The sequence below is a fragment of the Dromiciops gliroides genome, chromosome 1 (genome assembly GCF_019393635.1).
Source record: "Dromiciops gliroides isolate mDroGli1 chromosome 1, mDroGli1.pri, whole genome shotgun sequence".
In the NCBI taxonomy this organism is placed as follows: Eukaryota; Metazoa; Chordata; class Mammalia; order Microbiotheria; family Microbiotheriidae; genus Dromiciops; species Dromiciops gliroides.
The window spans coordinates 543,652,342-543,673,873 of record NC_057861.1 but is presented as its reverse complement, the minus strand read 5'-3'; the positions used below and the strand labels follow the sequence as shown (position 1 = coordinate 543,673,873).

General features: G+C 39.3%; 1 protein-coding gene across 1 annotated transcript in view; it reads right to left on the bottom strand.

The window, feature by feature from the left end:
• The window catches only part of CDR2 (cerebellar degeneration related protein 2), a 38,306-nt gene that overhangs the window by 3,928 nt on the left and 12,846 nt on the right, over window positions 1-21,532 (bottom strand). Inside the window, exons 2-4 of the mRNA XM_043962521.1 lie at window positions 18,862-18,974; window positions 1,301-1,449; window positions 854-1,018 (exon numbers count right to left, since the gene is read on the bottom strand). Coding sequence (XP_043818456.1) covers window positions 854-1,018; window positions 1,301-1,449; window positions 18,862-18,974 — 427 coding nt within the window. The remainder of the gene's footprint in view (window positions 1-853; window positions 1,019-1,300; window positions 1,450-18,861; window positions 18,975-21,532) is intronic.

Below are 21,532 nucleotides of genomic sequence, written 5' to 3'. Positions count from 1 at the left end.
ACCAGTTCCTGTAACTTGCATACCAGGGCTAGGCCTTCATGAGGCCATAAATTACTTTATTCCCTTGGAAGAGCTAGCACAGAAAGACTCCTTACTGTCATTTACAGTATTTCCTGAGAGAACTCTAAGCCATCATAAATTCCTATATTACTTAATTCATGAATTGGTACCTGAACTATTATTACTCTTCTACTAGGTACTATGGACCCCAGGCCAAAAGAACTTTAGTATTCCCACTCCTCCTTGAGGTTTGGGAATACTTATAGGTGAATGCTTCTGAAGGCCCCAAAAAGGCTCATATTTTACTAATGAGGAATCAACCACCATACAACCTCATCAACCAGAAGAATGTTATAGCCAGTAGCATTTTTCACAAAAAAGTATGTTTCCTCATGATTTCAGAATGGCCATTTGCTCACGAGGACACATTCTGGCCAATAAAGTGTCTATTTAATTAATCTTCTCCTAACATGAAAGCTCAAAAAGGGTACTTGTAGAAAATCTTAAAATATTTCCAGATAAAAGAAGAATGTGTGTCCAAATTGAAATGAAACAAACAGCTTTCACCAAGTAATTAATTACAAAGATCTATCTTCCTAAAATTTCTAGACCAAAGTGATGACGGTTTATGCTTAGTGGCCATTAACAAAAGAACCTTTCACTCATAAATGCAAATCAAAGCTAGAGCCTTGCTTCAGACCACGTGTGGTTAAAGAATTGTAACTTTTCCAAAAAAGGGACATGTTGAAAAGGATACGATTTCTGCTCAACTGAAACCCTGAGTTCACCAAGCACAATGAAAAAAGTTTTTGCTTGTAAATGCAAAAGGAAGTGACAGGTGGTGGCAACTTACTTGCGTAGGTCATAAAGTTCCTTCAGACATGAGAAGCTGTGCATTGACTTTCGCTGCTCACATCTCTCCTGGCTCCCTCTCCTGCCACTAGAGGTCTTCAGCTCTTCCATCTGGTTCTGGAGGTGGTCAACATGGCTCTGTAGGCATTCGATTGTTTCTGTCAGACTGGAAGGAGAGAACATAGACCAATTACAGCTTGTCACATTCAATCAAGGGCATGAGCAGCGAAGAGAGATTAGTTACACTTAAAGTGGGATTTCTTAATTGGAAATGACTTCCATTTAACCCACTCTCCTTTATTCAGGGCAAAGAAAACAAGCCCAAATTTCACTTCAATGGATCACACTTCAGTCACATACTGTTCTAACTACTAAGTCTACAGAGTAGGCAGACCAGCTCCTTGAGCTCTTCCTTAACTTCCATGATAAGAGACTATAGGAACCTTACCTTAGTATCTTTTGCTGAGACGCCTTGCTGTCTGAAACTAGCTTCTGATTTGTCTCTTCTAGTTCCCTTGCAGTGACATCCAACTGCTCGTAAACCTTAGCATGTTGTTCATTCATCTGTCGTAGGAGCTCCACTTGCTTGGTCAGGTACTACAAGGGAAGAATGGTGAAGTTCTCTTACAAGCTTAACCAAGGAAGATACTATTGGCTTATTTATTTAAAAAGTGACTTTAAATCTGAATGGAATAACTATAAAAGAACACAGGACATCCTTCGGTTACCTAACTTTCTTGACCATAACTACATATCTCTGGAAAATTTTAATATGCACCATAAGCATCAAAATGAATGTTCAAAAGGACACAACAAGGGGCAGCTAGGTGGCTCAGTGAATAAAGCACCGGCCCTGGAGTCAGGAGTACCTGAGTTCAAATTCGGCCGCAGACACTTAACACTCACTAGCTGTGTGACCCTGGGCAAGTCACTTAACCCCAATTGCCTCACTAAAAAAAAACAAAAACAAAAGGACACAACAACAACAACAAAATCTAAATGTAGGACAGGGTAATGCCATGGGAAAGTATGTTTCAGAGAATATAATTTCTCTTTAACTTGGTTTGCTATAAAATCAAATCACGAACATAAATTCCTTTCAAAGAGCAATAACAACAAAAGCTCAATGGGAAGACTAATTAAAATTGAAAAACAATGTTTAATCAGGAGAATTAATTATTTTTGGCAGAAAGTAGTAAAAAGCACATTGCCTTAACGACAAGGAAATATTTCAGGTTAATCCCAATCAACCTCTCCTCCCCCTTATTTTTAATTCGGTGTGAAATGTTCTCTCTGTAATCCTCTTTACGTGAGAAACTTGCCATGTTATTTATTTTTGTACGCCTAAGACTGCTTTCAGAAAGGGCTAAGGATAAAGGATTTTTACAGTGCAGTGGGAAAGACACCTTATAGATTTAGCATTTAAAGTCACCTTGGTCTATCCTGTTCATCCAGGTCAGCATAGATTAAAATGCTTTTCCTTTTAAATGCATGTTTATTTTGGGACCTGAAGCTGGAGAAGAAATTTTAAAGATGGGTTTAAAAGTTACTACCACTAGGGGCGGCTAGGTGGCACTGTGGATAAAGCACCGGCCCTGGATTCAGGAGGACCTGAGTTCAAATCCGGCCTTAGACACTTGACACTTACTAGCTGTGTGACCCTGGGCAAGTCACTTAACCCCCCTTGCCCCACGCAAAAAAAAAAAAAAAAAAAGATAAAGAAGGAACTAGAACTAGAACTACTCTTCTGACTCCAAAGTTCAGCATTCTTTTGAGGGCAGCTAAGTGGCACAGTGGATAGAGCACCGGCCCTGGAGTCAGGAGTACCTGAGTTCAAATCCGGCCTCAGACACTTAACACTTACTTACTAGCTGTGTGACCCTGGGCAAGTCACTTAACCCCAATTGCCTCACTTAAAAAATAATAATAATAATTCAAAAAAAAAAAGTTACTACCACTGACCAGCTAGGTCACCATACATACATAATGTATGAAGGTCACAATGAGATCTAAGATTACATAATACTCAGAAATGATATTTAGAGATTTAGGCAGCACAGAACAACGGGAGATAACATGAGAAGACCTCAGTCCCAGTCCCGGTTCTGCAATTTATTTGCTATGTGGTAATCTCAGGCAAGTTACTTAATCTCTTTGACCAATCTCTTCATCAGTAAAATGGACATAGTCATTCCTACCACACCAATCAGATGTGAGGGTGGTTTGGATCAAATGAGATCATGGATGTGAAAGAATCTTGTGGAATGTGATATACTGCATGAATGTAAAATGGTATTAGCAAAAACAACCTGAGGCAGATTATCTGATGTGAAAGGTCATTCAAGAGATTACAATACAAACTTTGTAACTTTAAGCGTTTTTAAAAACCATTTTTACTTAGCTGTCTTATACCCCCTGACTGTGGATACTTTATTTCAGACACTAAAGCTTCACGTAACAAGATTTTCCTAGTTAAAATTTACCTCCAAGATAGTTTTTAATGTGCCCTATATACAAGTCAAGAAAAAAAAATTTTAATTTCAAATCAAGAACCTTAGTAGCTTAACATTCTAGGGAAGTATTTTTTGGGAAAAGCCACAAGCTGTTCTTAGCTTCCCAGACAAGATGGTACCTTTGTACTAAGGTGACAACTTGTCCAGTGACACCCTTTTCAGATTGATTTTCTTTTAGCTACTTCAAAGGTGGCTAGGTTGTACAACGGGGATGGAATGGGAGTCAAGAAGACTTGAGTTCAGACCTGAGACACAAGCTGCGTGACCCTGGACAAATCACTTAGCCTATTTGCTTCACTTTCCTGATCTGTAAAATGGGATTCATTATAGCACCCACCTCAGAAGGTTGTTGTGAGGAATGAATGAGGTAACATATAAAACTAGTGACTCATTTCCAAGGCATCAGAAAGCTCTGCATGGTGGTATTGTATTATATTATATTATATTGTATTGTATTATATTATATTATATTGTATTGTATTAATTATATTATATTATATTATAACCAATGATAAAAAACTGGCCTATTTCAAACAAGAAATCTGAGAACCTTAAAGCTTAAGTTAAAGTAGGTACTATATTACTCTTTAAATAGCAAAACATAAGATTGGACCATTAAAAACAGAGTAACAAATGTCCACACAGTATGTTCCACACAGAATTGAACTTTAAAAGAGCAATACTGGTGACAAATAAGCACAATTAATGCAACGATGCCAATCAGAAGGTAGTGGTGAGGCACAGGACTTGGAAGATATGGCTTTAAGAAATTAGGTGGAGGGGCAGCTAGGTGGCGCAGTGGATAGAGCACCGGCCTTGGAGTCAGGAGTACCTGAGTTCAAATCCAGCCTCAGACACTTAACACTTACTAGCTGTGTGACCTTGGGCAAGTCACTTAACCCTAACTGCCTCACTAAAAAAAAAAAAAAAAAGAAAAAGAAATTAGGTGGAGACATAACTAATTCTCACTTACAGGAATTTGCTATCTCTTATCTGAAGTCAGAGTAACAGGTTTTTAATGGAACCTAACCTAAAAGTTTCTCCAAGAATTCGTCATAAGCCAATGTTGTGAATGGTTAACAAATAAATGTAATCAGGACAGGGCAGAACACTCTCAAATAGCACCCTATCTCTCAACAACATCTTGATATGTATTTAATATCTAAACAAAAACTTAACTACTTGGCATAAGAGCTGAATCCCAGTTGGCACAGTGACCAAAAAAAAAAAATGCCATAAAATTTAGATACCAGTTATAGTATTTCGTTGTCTGGAAAGGAATGAGATCAATTACTCCAAAGAACAGAGCACATTCCTTTGATCTATGAATTACCTTAGAAAAGAATCTGAAATCCGAAGTACTAATCAGACTTAGAGATACCACCTCCCTCCCACCTCAGGAAGGAGAGGTATGACAATGTTTCATCTTTCTTTACATAGCCAGGAGACCAACTGTGATGGAGAAGTTTGAGACTTCCTTTTTTAATCTCACTCCTAACACTACTATGAGCAGAGGCAGGGTCCTCCCTCTGGACCACAGCAAATAAATCTTTAAAACAAAGAACTACTCAGAGGTCACTGCCACAAATGACTAGACCAGCAAGTCACCAAAAAATTACATTAAATACCAGTGCTAGGGGATAGACAGTCTGAAACAGTGGAAAAAGTGTTAGTTAGAGCATAATTAGAAAGTATGGCCTTCACCCCCACCCCTTTCAGCATTGGCAAAAAGGTCAATGTACAGATGATAACGTGGAAGCTGACACTCAAACTTGTTAACCTCAGAACCTAGGCCAATTGCTACAACTCAACTGAGGGTGCAAGGTTCAGGCAGAAAGCCAAAAAGAGCCAACATGGAGCCTTAAAATAAACCTTTGTTCCCTTCCAAACACTATAAAACTAATAATGGATCTAGTGAATATAATAGAAAAGGGGATGGGGTGAGAATAAGAGAAAGTCCCTTTAAAGCAGATGGGGGTTTAGATTATCCCCATGCTTATTCTTATTTGGGGGGGGGCAGGGCAATGAGGGTTAAGTGACTTGCCCAGGGTCACACAGCTAGTAAGTGTCAAGTGTCTGAGGCCGGATTTGAACTCAGGTCCTTCTGAATCCAGGGCCAGTGCTCTATCCACTGCACCATCTAGCTGCCCCTCATGCTTATTCTTACTAGTAAAAATCCTCTGGGATTTGGTTTCCTAGGTTAGTTTTGATAAATGAAGTAGTGCTTGCCTATTGAGCTGTTTTTAGGTTTACTTTCCAGCAACACAGAATTCTTTCTTGTTTTTTTATTACTCTGGGATCAAAACTTCTTTTTAGAAGACCTCAGGATTGAGAGCTCTAAGGGACCTTAGCAATCATCAAACCTAGCAGTTCTCAAAGTTCAGTCTCCTGGGGTGGGGGTGGGGGTCCAAGATACCCTGTCAGGTTTGGAGACAGTCCTTGAAGTCAAAACTATTTTCACAATAATTTTTTTGGAGAAGCAATTGGGTTAAGTGACTTGCCCAGGATCACACAGCTATTCTGAGGCCAGATTGGAACTCAAGTCCTCCTGACTCTAGGACCAGTGCTTTATGTACTGTGTTACCTACCTGCCCCCCCCCCCCACACCTTTTAAATATTAAGGTAATATTTGCATATTAGGGCAGCTAGGTGGTAGGCCTAGAGTCTGGAAGACCCAAGATGAAATCTGACCTCCAACAGTTACTAGTTGTGTGATCCTGGGCAAATCACTTCATCCTGTTTGCCTCAGTTTCCTCATCTGTCAAATGAGCTGGAGAAGGAAATGGCAAATCACTCCAATGTCTCTGCCCAAATGAGGTCATGAAGAGTCAGACATAATTGAAACCATGGAACAACAACATTTTGCCTATTAAAATACTCCTCCTTTTTCCAGCTCTGTATCTATATGAGGCTGGATTTTCTTCACAGATGTCAACCAAAACAACATACTGCAAAAGATTGAATGAAGAAGCCCTCTATTAAGCCATCAAAAAGATTTACAAAAAAAATACTCTTACTAATTTTGTTGTGGAAAAGAGTTATAAATGTTACCATATAAATAGATCTATTATTGTTATCAATTAATAAATATTTGAAATTTTTATCAGTTTTCATTTTAATGAGGTAAATACTAATAACTATAACCCAAACAAACAAAGGCTCTATGGAACCCTCAATATTTTTTTTAAATAAACATTTTTATGAAAAATTTTGGTTCCAAATTCTATCCCCTCCTTTCTCCATTCCCTCCCCGCCTCTGAGGTGGTATGCAACCAGACATAGCTTATAAAACTCAATAATTTTTAAGAGCATAAAGGACAAGAGAGTCTGAGAAGCACTGATCTAATCCAAACCCTCATTTTTTATTTTTATATTTTTTAGTGAGGCAATTGGGGTTAAGTGACTTGCCTGGGTTAAACCACTAGTAAGTGTTAAGTGTCTGAGGCTGGATTTGAACTCAGGTACTCCTGACTCCAGGGCCGGTGCTCCATCCACTGCACCACCTAGCTGCCCCCCAAACCCTCATTTTAAAAGATAAAGACATTATCTCAGACTTAGTCTAAATTCATACAGGTAGTAAGCAACAGACAGAGCTAGGATTCAAACCTAGATCCTCTGACTAAATCCAAAGGAGGGTTTACTCAACTACATGATTATAAGACTTTTTGTTACTGTTTAGTCATTTCAGTCATATCCAACTCTTTGTGACCCCATCTAGGATTTACTTGGCAAAGATACTGGAGTGGTTTGCTGTTTCCTTCTCCAGCCAGTTTTACAGATGAGGAAACTGAGGCAAACAGAGTTAAGTGACTTGTCCATGGTCACACTGTAAGAGTCTTCCTGACAACACCAACTACTGGTCTCCTTGCCCCAGGTCTTCTACTTCAGTCTATCTATCCTCCACTCAGGTGTCAAACTGATCTTCCTAAAGCCCAGATCTGTCCATGTCACTCCTCTCTACTCTAGTAAATAAGCTATAGTAGCTCTTAGATCAAATACAAATTCTTGTTTGGCATTCAAAGCCCTTCATAATCTGCCCCCTCCTACCTTTCCAGTCTTACACCTTACTCACTCTTTGCGTATTCTGTGACTTTATTTTTGTTCCTCATCCGAGATGCCTCATCCCAATTCCAGGCATTTCCACAGGCTGTCTGAACTCTCCTTTCCTCAGCTCTACCTCATGGGCTTCTTTTAAGTCCCAATCAAAATCCCACCCCCTACAAGCAGCTTTCCCCAGTCCCCCTTAATGCTAGTGTCTTCCCTTTGTTGATTATCTCCAAGTCATCGGTATACATCTTGTTTGGACATAGTTGTTTATATATTATCTCCCCAATTAGACTGAGCTCCCTGCTGTCTTAGCTTTCATTGTATCCCCAGCCCTTACTTAGTGCAGTGCGTGGCACATCAGGAGGTGCTTAATAAAAGGCCTGTTGACTCGTCTCACTTTGTTTTAGCTCTGTACTTAAGTTTCCCAGGAGGGGCAGCTAAGTGGTGCAGGGGATAGAGCACTGGCCTTGAGCTTGGGAAGATCTGAGTTCAAATCTCACCTCAGACACTTACTAGCTGTGTGACCCTGGGCATGTCACTTAACCTCAATTGCCTTAAACATCTGGGCCCATCTCTAGTCATCCTGATGTATATTTTGCCACTGAACCCAGATATCTCTGGAGGAGATAGTGAGGTTGGTGACCTTGCACAGCCCTCCCTCACTTCAATCCAATTCACTGTAAGTCATGACATCACCCAAATGTCCTGGTCCTCTTTGAGAAAATGAAGGACAAACAACAAGTTTTCCAGGAAGACAGATCTTCAAGAGTATACTTCCCAACATGAACAGTGCTACAGTTCTGTTTGATAAATCAAAAAATCCTTTACTGAAACTTATGGACCCACATTTTTCTTTGTTAAGGAATTCTGTCTTTTTGTTTCAGAGTCTTTGGCCAAAATGCAGAGTACTGAGGTTTTTTTTCCACAGAGGTTAAGCCCAAATAAGTCAGTGGCAGAAAGAAGGATTTGAAGGCAGGTCTTTATCAATCCACATACACTTTATTAAGTGCTTAATATATGCTAAGCACTAGTCAGGTGTGCTAGGGTTATGGACAAAAATGAATAGTTGGTGTCCTCAAGGAATCTATGGGAGTAGTGATGGGGAAAGTCCACACAGCAGGTGCTTAATAAGTTTGCTGAACTGAATTATAAGTACTAGTTCAATACCTTTTATACTCCACTCCCCTGCTTTAAAAGCAGAAGCAGGTTCTCTAAACTCAGTTCAAGTACTAATATTAAGAATTGCTCTACTTAATTACTCCATTAGCAACCACTTAAAATTGTTTATGGATTAAGCGATAAAACGACCCTCTACTTTGTTCACATATTGAAAACATGAACTTAAAAAGTACATATGGAATTGTAGAAGGCTATCCACTAATCTAATTGTGTCGGGCCACACTAATATCCAAAGTAATCGGCCACATTTTTAAATGTTTTCCTTCCTTTTCCCCATCCAGGACAGAAAAACCAGTCCTGGAATCCAGAAAAACTTGATGCTCAGCTATCAGTACTAGCAAAAGAGCACACACAGACAAGAAGTCTCTGAAATCAACAGGCATATATCCAACTAGAGCACAGATAACTAGATAACTTACACTCTTCCCCACTAACAGAACTTATCAGGATTGTTAAAAATCCAGCTTTCTAAAGAAGGCATATTCTAGGTGTAAAATCCCTTTTGGTAAATCTCCAGTTTGTCTCCACTTCCTTAATAGGTCAAAGGCTGCTCTATTTCACAACCACCCTTGCTTTCATTCCACTAAGCAGGAGGCATTCAGCGTGCCAGGGATCCAGAGACAAAAATCGATCAACCTCAGCCCTCAAGGAACTTAAATAATTAGTGGGGTGAGGATGGGGGTGAAGACAACAACATGTACACAGGAAAAGAAATTCAAATATAGAAAATAGAGATAACTAAGTCTTTTTTTTTTTTTTTTGGTGAGGCAATTGGGGTTAAATGACTTGCCTAGGGTTACACAGCTAGTAAGTGTTAAGTGTCTGAGGCCGAGTTTGAACTCAGGTCCTTCTGACTCCAAGGCTGGTTCTCTATCCACTGCACCACCTAGCTGCCCCAACTAAGTCATTTTTGAGGGGATGACACTAGCAACTGAAACTGGGGGGGGGGAGTGGAAAGTGGGTAGTGAAATGGAACAAGATAGGCTTTCTATAGGAGGCAACAATTAAGCTGAGCTTTGGAGAGGAAGGGGACAACCATTTATTAAGCATCGACTATGTGCCAAGCACTGTGCCAAAGTATTATTTCACTTGACCTTCACAAAAACCATTAAGGAGGTGCTATTATGATCTCTTTCCTCCCCCCCCCCCTTTTTTTTTTTTTACAGTTGAGGAATATCAGGCAGACAGGGGCATAGTGCTAGTGTCTAAGCATTTCAACTCTGGTCTTCTTTTGCCACACAGCTGCCGGTTTTTTTTTCCCCTAAAGCAATCAGAGTATTCTAAGAGGTGGCAGTGAGGAGGGTGTATATTCTAGGGACTGGGGGATAGCTTTGACAAAGGCATGGAAATGGAAAACGAAATAAAGAACATCAAGCAGGGCAGTGGGGCTGTAATTTAAGACAGCAGGAAGGTACAATAAACCCAGGAAGGTTGGCTGGAGCCAGGATATGAAGAGCTTTACAAGTCAAACAGGAGTTTATATTTTGTCCAAAAAGCAAAGGGGAGCCACCAAGGTGACTAGTCCCATTACCACGCATACTGTTCTTCATTCACTGTGAATGGTTTGCTTTTGGATTATCCTTTTTTTTTTTTTTTGCAGCCATGCAAAACATTTCCACATTAGTCACGGTGTGAAAGAAAACACAGACTAAAAGCAAAAACTCAAGAAAAACAAAGTAAAAACAGGAAGCTTCAATCTACATTCAGACTCCATCAGTTCTTACACTGGTGGTGAAAAGCATTCCTTTGCCATGGTCTTGTACCCTCACATAGCTGAGAAAAGCTAATTCATTCTCTGCTGATCATTATATAATATTGCTGTTACTGTGTACAATGCTCTCCGGGTTCTGCTCATTTTGCTTTCATATAAATTCATATAACTCTTTCTAGGTTTTTCTGAAACCAACTGGCTTGTCATTTCTTATAGCATGATAGGATTTTATCACAATTATATGACCCAACTTGTTCAGCCATTCCCCAATTGATGGGCATCCCCTCAATGTCCAATTCTTTGCCATCACAAAAAGAGCTGCTAGAAATATTTTTGTACATGTGGGTCCTTTTCTTTCTTTTCTTTGATCTCTTTGGGATACTGACTGAGCAGCTGCATAGTTGGATCAAAGGACATGCAGTTTTGTAGCCCTTTGGGCATAGTTAGGATTATCCTTTTGAACTGTCTCAAATTTGAATTTAAAACTGCCCTAAGGTCTTTGCTAATAGAGCAGCTGAAACAATCAACAAGGATTTAATAAACAACTACCTTATGCTGGGTGTTGGGGGTACAAAGACAAAACTAAAACAGTCTCTGACCTTAAGGCCCTCAGATTTTGTAGTAGGGAAGACAACTTAAACATAGATAAATATATATAAAATCTATACAAAATGAACGTAACATAAACTTGAAGGTGGGGAGAAGTGGACACTGAAGTTCTGAAGGAAATAAGGGATTCTGAGAGGTAATGGGGAGGAGAGAGAGCATTCCAAATACAGGGAACAGCAGTGCAAAGGTACAGAGAAAGATTGGCAACCACGCCATGTGTGAGGAACAGCAAGAGGCCTGTCATGGGCATGGGAGGAGGAATCATGCATAATAACATTGGAAAGGTAGGTCAGAGCTAGTTTGTGAAGGATTTTGAAAGCCACAGTAACTTTATTTGATTCTAGTGCCAATAAGATCCAGCTAATACCCTGGAGTATTATTGAGGGGGTGGGGTGGGGGTGGGGGAGAAATGACTTGGTCAGACCTGTATTTTAGGAAAATCACTTTGGCAGCTATGGGGTAGATAGATAGGAGAAGGAAGACTTGAGAATAAAAAGACCAATTAGAGACAAAAGGCTTTTGCAACTGTGCAGATTAGAGGTGATGAGGGCCTAAACTAGCGTGATGGCCTTGTGATAGATATGAATGTAAGAGATGTTACAAAAGGCAAAAACAACATTTGGTAACTGATTGGCTATGTGATATGAGAGAGAATGACTCATGATTAACTTGGTTGTTAGGCTCTTACTTGAGAAAACTGGAAGGATAGTGGTGCCCAAGACAGAATTAAAGAAATCTGGAAGACTTTTGGGGGAGTAAAAAGATATTAGTTCAATTTTAGACATGTTGAGTTTGAGATGCCTACGGGATATCCAAATGGAGATGTCTAAGAGGCATTTGGAGACGAATGACTGGAGCTCAAGAGAGAGACTAAGGCTAGATATTTAGAGATGATTTCTATATAGAGATCATAATTAAACCCATGGGAGCTGGTGAGGTCACGAAATGAAAGAATAGAGAGGGGAAATAAAAGAGAGCCCAAGATGTAGCTTTGGAGAACACTTGCAGTTGGGGTTGAAGGCTGGCAGTAGGGGGATATTACAGATGATAAATCAATAAAAATAACTGAGAAGGAACAGTCAGATAGGTAGGAGAAAAACCAAGAGAACTGGCAGTGGGTGAGTCACAAAAAAAAAAAATAGGAAAAAGTATCCAGGAGAGAGCTGTCAACAGTGTTAAATGCTGCCAAGAGGTCAAGAATAAGGATTAAGAAAAGTAGTGAAGGAGTGATAATGTCAGACGCCAGACTGCTAAGGGTTAAGTGAAAAGACAAGAAGTGAAGGTAAAGGGTATAGACTGATTTTTTTAGATGACATTTAAAGTAAAGAAAGGAACAAGGATAAATATTCCTTTCAAAGAATGTGCCTGTTTAGTTCACTAAGAAATGTCCATCTACATATTTTAATGTTTAGTCTTTTTTTTTTTTAAGTGAGGCAATCGGGGTTAAGTGACTTGCCCAGGGTCACACAGCTGGTAAGTGTCAAGTGTCTGAGGCCGGATTTGAACTCAGGCATTCCTGACTCCAGGGCCGGTGCTCTATCCACTGCGCCACCTTGCTGCACAATGGCACAATGGATAAAGCACTGACCCTGGATTCAGGATTGTCCCCCCGCTACCCCCCCCCCACCCCTGCCAAATTTGTACTTTCTAGTCAGAATATCTGAGTAACCATTTTAATTAACCTCCTTAAACAGATAAAGAAATAAAAATAACTCACAAAATAATTATTCTGGTGTAAACTCCTGATATCCTTTACTAATCAACAGGCAAAGTCCATTAATTATGTAGTAATTTGAGTTTCTTTGTCTTCTACAGTTAGAAATGCTTTAATTTGTTTTGTTGTTGGGAAAGGTTGCCTAAGTGTACAATTATGTTTATGTAATTAATATTAACATTCTTTCAAGACTGATTCTACCTACCACTCTTCATAATTACTGAAAAAAATTTTACGACATTTTTCACTGCATTGAAACATATTCGCCCCTGAAAGCCCCTGAACATCTAATCCTAAAACTATTATCTCTCAAACCCTAACTCTCTTCTCACCCAAGGCCCTAATCTCCAATTGCCAATAGGATACTGTCATGGAGATGTCTTTTCTACCCAGCACATCTAAGTCAACATGTCCCAACCCCACCTCCACTTTATCTTTCTTCCTAAACCTTTCCTTTTTGACTCTGTTTCTGTCTGTGGCACCACAATTTATCCAGTGTTCTGTGTTCAAGACCTTGGTGTTCCATTGGACTCTCCCCTTTTACCTCTATAACACACATCCCTATTCAAGCCCAGCTTCTTTTTTCTCATTGCTACCAACTAACAACATCCCTCATTTCCACAGGCTTGTGCCACTACTAAAAACCAGCCCTGTCATGGATCCTCCCAATTCCACTCTCTTCCATTTCAACCCCCAAACCCTTGAACTCCATCCCCTTGAACTCCTTGTTCAAAAACTCTCAGGGGCTCCTCTAGGTCTTGCCAACACCTTGCCTGCTGGTCAAGGCCCTTCACCACGGAATGCTAATCCATCTTCCCTCTTTTATTTCATTTCATCTCCCTCGGTGCACATTAAGTTGCAGTCACGTTGTATTGATTTGCCCTCGCGCATGCCTTGCTATTTCCCATCCCGAGGATGTCCTTTCCCCCATCTTTGGTCTTCAGATTTCTTTCCCGTCTTTTATATACCACTCAAATGCACCTTCTCCATGATCTCCTGGTCAGTTTCAACTTTTACTCTCTGGAGTCTGAGCACTTTATTTTGTCTCTCTCCAATGTACTTTCCACATAGTCCTACATAGTAATGTCACTTACAAACATGGAAGGACCTTATAAAACAAGGTGACAAACTTCACTGTAATTTCCAGACCAAGGACTATCTTAGCTAAACTCTGACCCTTGTAAGGGGCTAAAATTCTAGCTAGTCTGTCTAAAATATCTAATGAGTGGTTGCCAATAAATTATAAGCTTTAGCAAGGCTTAGACTTTTAAGCATTTACTAAGGAGAATAAGAATTTGGTGAAGAGAGAGAGAGGCCTAGATTATCTATCTATCTCAGGGAGCTACAGTTCTCCTGCTCCACTCTCCATGAGAGTCCTGGTGAAAGAGCCCGAGAACACCAGCCTCGCTCCCTCTTCCTTCCACAAGCAAATGTCACTTCCTGACGCCAAAGAAAAGCCACATGTCTTGCCCTCAGGTGCCTTCTCCTCATGGTGGAGCTTTCCTACAGTAAGTCTCCAGCAGGTGGTGTCATTCCGATCGTTACACCCTCTCCAAGCAGCCTACAATGTGCCCTGTGCAAAGCTGGCATTTGATAATTAGATGAATCTGAAATATTTAACAATTAGAGTTAAGTATTTTAAATCACCTTGGGACTCTAGAATTCAAACAAAATTCTCTTTCCCCTCTGTTCTCCATATATGATATGAACCATGAAGGAATCAATCAAATAGTGTGATCCATCCTAGGTTATCAATCAAGCTAGAAAGTCATTCTACTTGGCTAATGTGACATCTGGCAGGCCTTTAACTATTTTTTATTTTTTTGTGTGAGGCAATTGGGGTTAAGTGACTTGCCCAGAGTCGCACAGCTAGTAATTGTTAAGTGTCTGAGGCCGGATCTGAACTCAGGTCCTCCTGAATCCAGGGCCAGTATTCTATCCACTGTACCATCTAGCTGCCCCCCCTACTATTTTTTAAAAGTTGGAGTAAGCATTTGTAGGCATCTTGGCAAACTTTAAGCCTCATTAACTTCAACTGAGGGAACAGTATGTTCTACAATCTTTGTCTAACACATTAAAGTTGTACTTGGCCTAGTTTCAAGACTTCTTTCTCAAAAGTTTTAGAAATATGTTTTGGGCAATCCTCACAAAGTTTTGTGATAGTGTGGTTAAGGGAAAGGTCTATTGCTTACATTGTAAATATGGTAGAATGAATAAGTGCCTTAAGTGAACAAGTGGTTTTGCTTTTGATAAGATCTTTTGGGTTATAATCATTTCTGAATAATACATTTGTAATCTTCTGGTGTTTGGTCCCCTCAAGGTTATAGTATACTATAAAGTATATGTGAAAAAGAGTCAGAAGGGGCGGGTAGGTGGTGCAGTGGATAAAGCACCAGTCTTGAATTCAGGAGGATCTGAGTTCAAATCTGACCTCAGACACTTGACACTTACTAGCTGTGTGACTCTTGTGTAATTTAAATTTCTAAATGTAGGTTCTAATCTGTCCCCCCAGTTTTGGGGGAAAACTGACTAAAATCACTGATAAACAAGTTTAGGTTTTTAAGGGTTTACTGAAATATAGTAAAAGAAAGAGAAAGATTGAGAACAGAATTCCTATAACCTGGCAATCCTATCTTTCCTCAACTCCCCTGTGAAGTCCTTTGGAGTCTAGCCACCACCACTGCCAGGTCAGGAACCAAAAAAAGAGAGTGAACTCCTCCCCCAGCATCTGCTTCCTACTTCGTGTGTTCCTCCCAGAAGATGGGAGGCTCCTCAAGTTGATTGGCTGGTAGCCTTGATAGACAGTACCCATGAACAAACATCACTTCCTGACGCCAAAGAAAAGCCGCATGGCCTTGCCCTCAGAGGCCTTCTCCTCATGGTGGAGCTTTCCTACAGTAACTCTCCAGCAGGTAGCATCATTCCAATCATTACACTCTGGGCAAGTCACTTAACCCCAATTGCCTCACCAAAAAAAAAAAAAAAAAAGAGAGAGAGAGAGAAAGAGAGAGAAAAAGAGTCAGAAAGGTGAGTTCAAGTTTACCTTTGTTATTAATTAGCCTAAGGAAGTCATTTTCTACATTTTTAGGCTAAGAGTATTGGGCTACATTACCTCAAGTCCCTTTTCATTCTGATACGGGATTCCTGTGCCCCTATATTTATAACCCCAGCACTCGATATTGAGAGGTAGTCTTCGAAGATATTGACTCAGAAAACATAAGCTCTACAATCATGGACAATTTAGAAATTTTCTACACAGGCACATGCTTTCCAAATCTTTGGATGTTTAACCTGCAACAATATTATTGATTGAGGTGTTTCCAGAAAAAATAAAGTTTACTAATAAAACAGTTAATAATGTAATGTTTATGGAACCATAAAAAAGGTCTTCAATTATCTGTGCTACTTAAATGTGTGAGAAAACAATGATTAATAATGAGTTTCTTGGGGGAACCCAGATCAGTTTCAGATCCTCTCTCCCTCACCCTAGAAAGTTCAATTCTTGAGAGAGTTCTAACTTTGTTTGGGGACCAACCTAAGGGTACGATAGAAATAGAAATTGATTCTTTTGTCTAGCTAAATTGAGCTGATGTGATTAAACCACAGCTAGATAATGGTCTTTGACTTGACCAATTTAGGCTGGTCTTTTGCACACTTCCCCCTTATGTCACGGTAGAGTTCATTTTAATTTGGACCACTCTTGAGTCGTGGCAACCAATGGAATTGAATGATCCTAACCAATTAGCTTTGATCAATGTATAATGGCTCACCTCTATCAAAAGAAGATGAAAAGGGGGGCAGCTAGGTGGCACAGTGGATAGAGCACCAGCCCTGGAGTCAGGAGGACCTGATTTCCAATCTGGCCTCAGACACTTGATACTTACTAGCTGTGTGACCCTGGGCAAGTCACTTAATCGCAATTGCCTCACCAAAAACAAAACAAAACAACAACAAAAAGAAGATAAAAAGCCTTGACCACGTGAGGGTCCCCATCTTAGTTTCATCTTGGCTAGTGCTCTTGGCTCAGAATGCTGTCTCTTGGTGTGCGCTTTCCTCTCAGGACAGTGTAGGTAATGTAGGGCTTCTGAACTCTCCTTGAGATCAGGTGCTGTCTCTCTAAAGAGATAACATGGTGGGGCAGCTAGGTGGTGCAGTGGATAAAACACTGGCCATGGATTCATGAGGACCTGGGTTCAAATCTGACCTCAAACAGTTGACACTTACTAGCTGTGTGACCCTGGGCAAGTCACTTAACCCTCATTGCCCTGCCAAAAAAAAAAAAAGAGAGAAAGAGATAGCATGGGTCTTCTGGGCTATTCTCCTGCTTGTGCTAACTACCATGTGGTCAATTCTTTATTGATATTTAATATTAATAATAAATACTTACTGCCAAAGCAGGTGAAATAGCCATTAATATATAAGTAGCAATAATTTTGGAAAGTACAATTTAGCAACAAATAATTTTTAAAAAAAAATACACAAATGGGGGCAGCTAGGTGGCGCAGTGGATAAAGCATCGGCCTTGGATTCAGGAGTACCTGAGTTCAAATCCAGCCTCAGACACTTGACACTTACTAGCTGTGTGACCCTGGGCGAGTCACTTAACCCCCATTGCCCCGCCAAAAAAAAAAAAAAAAAATACACAAATGGCAGCATTTACCAACAACCCAAGTGAAACAATCTCATCATCAGATCAAATTTGTTCATGGATGGACTCACCAACCAGGCAAGTTTCTGTACCAAAGTGCCCCACCTAGGCTCACCCCTTTATGCATTGTCTTCCCCATTTGAATACAAATTCCTTGAAAGAAGGGGCTATCTTTGTTTTTGAATTTATATCTCCAGTGCCTAGCACAGAGTAAACACTAAATAACTTCTTTTCCTTACTAAAGAAACTAAAGCTAAGCATATCTTTTAGACTATCTTCTATTTCATGTGACAATTATTAAATGTAAAATGCCTGTAAATGTAAATAAATTGAGACCACAGTAGTAGTAAGAAAAACGTGTTTTACTATTAATTCTTTGCATGGTACAACTTGTGAGAAAAACTAACAAACTGAGCTACTTAGAATTTAGTCACCATAGTCATTCATCTTCAGAATACTTTATCATCTTCAGAATTTAAGCAAGTAAAAAAACTAAAAGTAGAAACACAGTATTCACGTTATTGCTTTTATGCTTAAATATTGCCAAATGCAATTTAAACTTAGTTAATTTGAGAAGGAGACTGAAGGGTAGAAAAGAAAGAGCATTGGACAAGAAGACTTGGTTCTAGTTCTAGCTCTGACACAGATCGACAAACTGTGACCATGAGTAAGTCGCCTTCACATGAAGAGCTCAGTCTCAAACAGCACTTAATAATTTACAAAGCACTCTCCTGACATATTTGAGGTGATATAAAAAAATACTATCCCAATTTTACAGATCAGGAAACTGAGGACCAGAATGGGTAAGTGATTTGCCCAAAAGAGTTGGGACTGAATTGAGGTCTCTTGGTTCCAAGTCAAGGTTTCCTTACACATTGCCTCTCCAAAATGAGAACTGGATCAGGGGCTTTCTAAGACCTTCCCTTCCAGCTCTAACATCCTGTAGTTTTCAGAAATTTTATCCACAGCCCTAAAAATGTCATCAATGTGTTAACACGGCACAGTAGACAATACTCCTAGCTGGGAGTCCAGGGATTCATTCTAACCCTGGCTCTCAGACTAACCTTGACCACACTTCATTTTTCTAGGCTTATTTTATCATCTATGAAATGAGGGGGATCGGCTACAGTATCTTTTAATATTCCAGGGAACTCTAAAATTCTCTTATTTATGGTAATTTTTCCAGAAAAGAAGCCTAAAAGATTCAATATTTCTGCACCTAAGACAAGAGGGTATTATTTAGGGCAGCGAGGTGGCACAGTGGATAAAGCACCGGCCCTGGATTCAGGAGGACCTGAGTTCAAATCCAGCCTCAGACACTTGACACTTACTAGCTGTGTGACCCTGGGCAAGTCACTTAACCCCCATTGCCCCACAAAAAAACAAACAAACAAAACAAAAAAAGAGGGTATTATTTAAGCAATCCTGTGATTCAATCATGTTTCCTCAATAATAATGTAAGGGCTACCCTGGAATTCAAATATTGACTTTCATTGAAGCAGTCTGTTTCAGTATTCATTTGATGATTATACAAATTAAACAAAAAGATACATGCTATGCTGAAAGCCTAGAATGTAACTGAGTTTACCTCAATTTCTTGTAATTGCTCCTGATTGGTTGCATACATGTGCTGAAGAGACTCCTCGAGCTCTGTGTTCCGATCCAACAAGGTCTTCCCAAGCTCAGCAGCAAGTTGCAAATCTAACAACAAAAATAAATAAATTAATTAAAAATTAAAATGTACATGCGTGTGTATACATACATAATATATCATAATCACAACAAAACATTTGTGTCGGACATAGGTGCTATTATGTCTGTTTTACAATTAATTAGCTAATTAATAATAATAATAATGATACATAACATTAATATAGTACCTTCTACATGCCCAGCACTGTGCTTAAGACCTTTACAAATATTATTTCATTTGATCCATACAGCAAACCTGTGAGGTGAATGCTATTGTTTTCCTCATTTCACAAATGAGGAATGTAACGATTGGAATGATGCCACCTGCTGGAAACTTACTGTAGGAAAGCTCCACCATGAGGAGAAGGCACCTGAGGGCAAGACATGTGGCTTTTCTTTGGCGTCAGGAAGTGACATTTGCTTGTGGAAGGAAGAGGGAGCGAGGCTGGTGTTCTCGGGCTCTTTCGCCAGGACTCTCATGGAGAGTGGAGCAGGAGAACTGTAGCTCCCTGAGATAGATAGATAATCTAGGCCTCTCTCTCTCTTCACCAAATTCTTATTCTCCTTAATAAATGCTTAAAAGTCTAAGTCTTGCTAAAGCTTATAATTTATTGGCAACCACTCATTAGATATTTTAGACAGACTAGCTAGAATTTTAGCCCCTTACAGGAAACTGAGACATTGGGAGGTTAAGTGACTTGCTAAGGTAAGTATCTGAGTCAGGGGTTGAATTCATCTTCCTGACTCCAGACCTAGCACTCCATCAAATATGCCACTTGGATCAATCATATAAGTAGCTGTAATTGCTGAAAGTATATTTTTCTTTTTGTTTTTTTTTTTTTGGGGGGGGTTGTGAGGCAATTGGGGTTAAGTGACTTGCCCAGGGTCACACAGCTAGTAAGTGTTAAGTGTCTAAGGCCAGATTTGAACTCAGGCCCTCCTGAATCCAGGACTGGTGCTCTATCCACTGTGCCACCTAGCAGTATAATCTAATGGAAATGTGGACAAGGGCTTCAGTTCCAGATTCTGAATAATTAGCCCTGTGACTTTGGGAAAGTCACTTCATAGTTCCAAGGTTCAGTTTCTTCACTTCTACATTAAAGTGTTTGAACCCGATAATCTCAAAGGTCTTCTAAATTTCTTTAAAATACATGTTAACCTGGGGGCAGCTAGGTGGTGTAGAGGATAAAGCACCAGCCTGAGTTCAAATCTGGCCTCAGACACTTGACACTTACTAGCTGTGTGACCCTGGGCAAGTCACTTAACCCTCACTGCCCTGCAAAAAAGAAAAAAAAAAATGTTAATCTGGAGATTTACAGCAATTGGCCAGTGTTTTTCTAAGGCTTTAAGTGAACTATCACATATTCACTATATACATGGGAATCCAGAATGTAATTATTTTCTAGTGATATATTTTAAGACAAAGGGACATCAAGTAAATTTTTAAAGGCCAGGTAAATTTTGTTATTGTGATAAAGCAAATTTAATTATTTTTTGTTTGGTTTGGAGGGGTTTTTGGCTTTGAAAAGCTGAATCTCCTGACTGTAAACACTTTTTGCTTGGGGGAATGTTGATAACTAAGAATTTTGTGATGATTAGGAATTTATTTTGCTTTTTAGGACACTTTAGGGATTTATTTATGATACTGAAAGGCATTTTACGCCAACTTAGTTTTTATAAATTTCAATTTTAAGTTGTTTTTTTTTTCTTTAAGGTTGACTAAGAAAAATATCTGTCAATTTAGAGGTTTCCATCCAATTTACTTCATGATAGTTTAGTTATTACCTTTTTAACATAAGGATATATTTTAAGCTGTTTTTAAGAGAAATACTTTTAGAAAAAAATGCTTAAATAAATATCTTATGTGTACGTTTAATTAAAAACTTGTGTGATTTTTATAGAAGGCCTATTTTATTTGCAAGCCAATTTATTGCAGTAATTAGAAGGTATTGATAACAATTGTGTCCAAACCGACTGTGACTAGTGAGACTTTATTGTCTGAGAAGAAAACTTTTTTGGGGATGCCAAATATTCTTTTTGGAGTTTCATTCTTCGGTTTGTTGTCTTTGAACTATCCTTAAATGGGTTCGTTGAAAAACAAACAAACAAACAAACAAACATCAGCAGCTCAAGGGAAGCAACATATAAGATCCAAATCTAGTGGATAACTGTCCATATATCTGTCTCTGGGAATAAGGTAAGGAGGAAAAGCTATGGTTGGACTCTTCTTAATTCATTTTCCAAGGTAAGAAATCTGTCCACTTCTTTCCTATACTAGGCTACATATAATAGTGTAGGCCTTGAGAGCCTTGATGCTGTTATAACCATGTTCCTGCTTACAACTCTCATAGCAAATTTCTATTATCAGTGTGGAAAAATACTGTAAATTTGTTATTGCAATACTGAATCTATTAGTTATTAGAGTAATACTAAGGCATCTGAATTACTGTAATAAGCTGTAAGTGGGAAGAAAGATCTTGCTATTTTGATCTGAATGTCTTGTCATCCCATGGCATAAGCAAGAATTAAATGAGTGCCTGAACTTGTCATATGTATGAGATTCAATT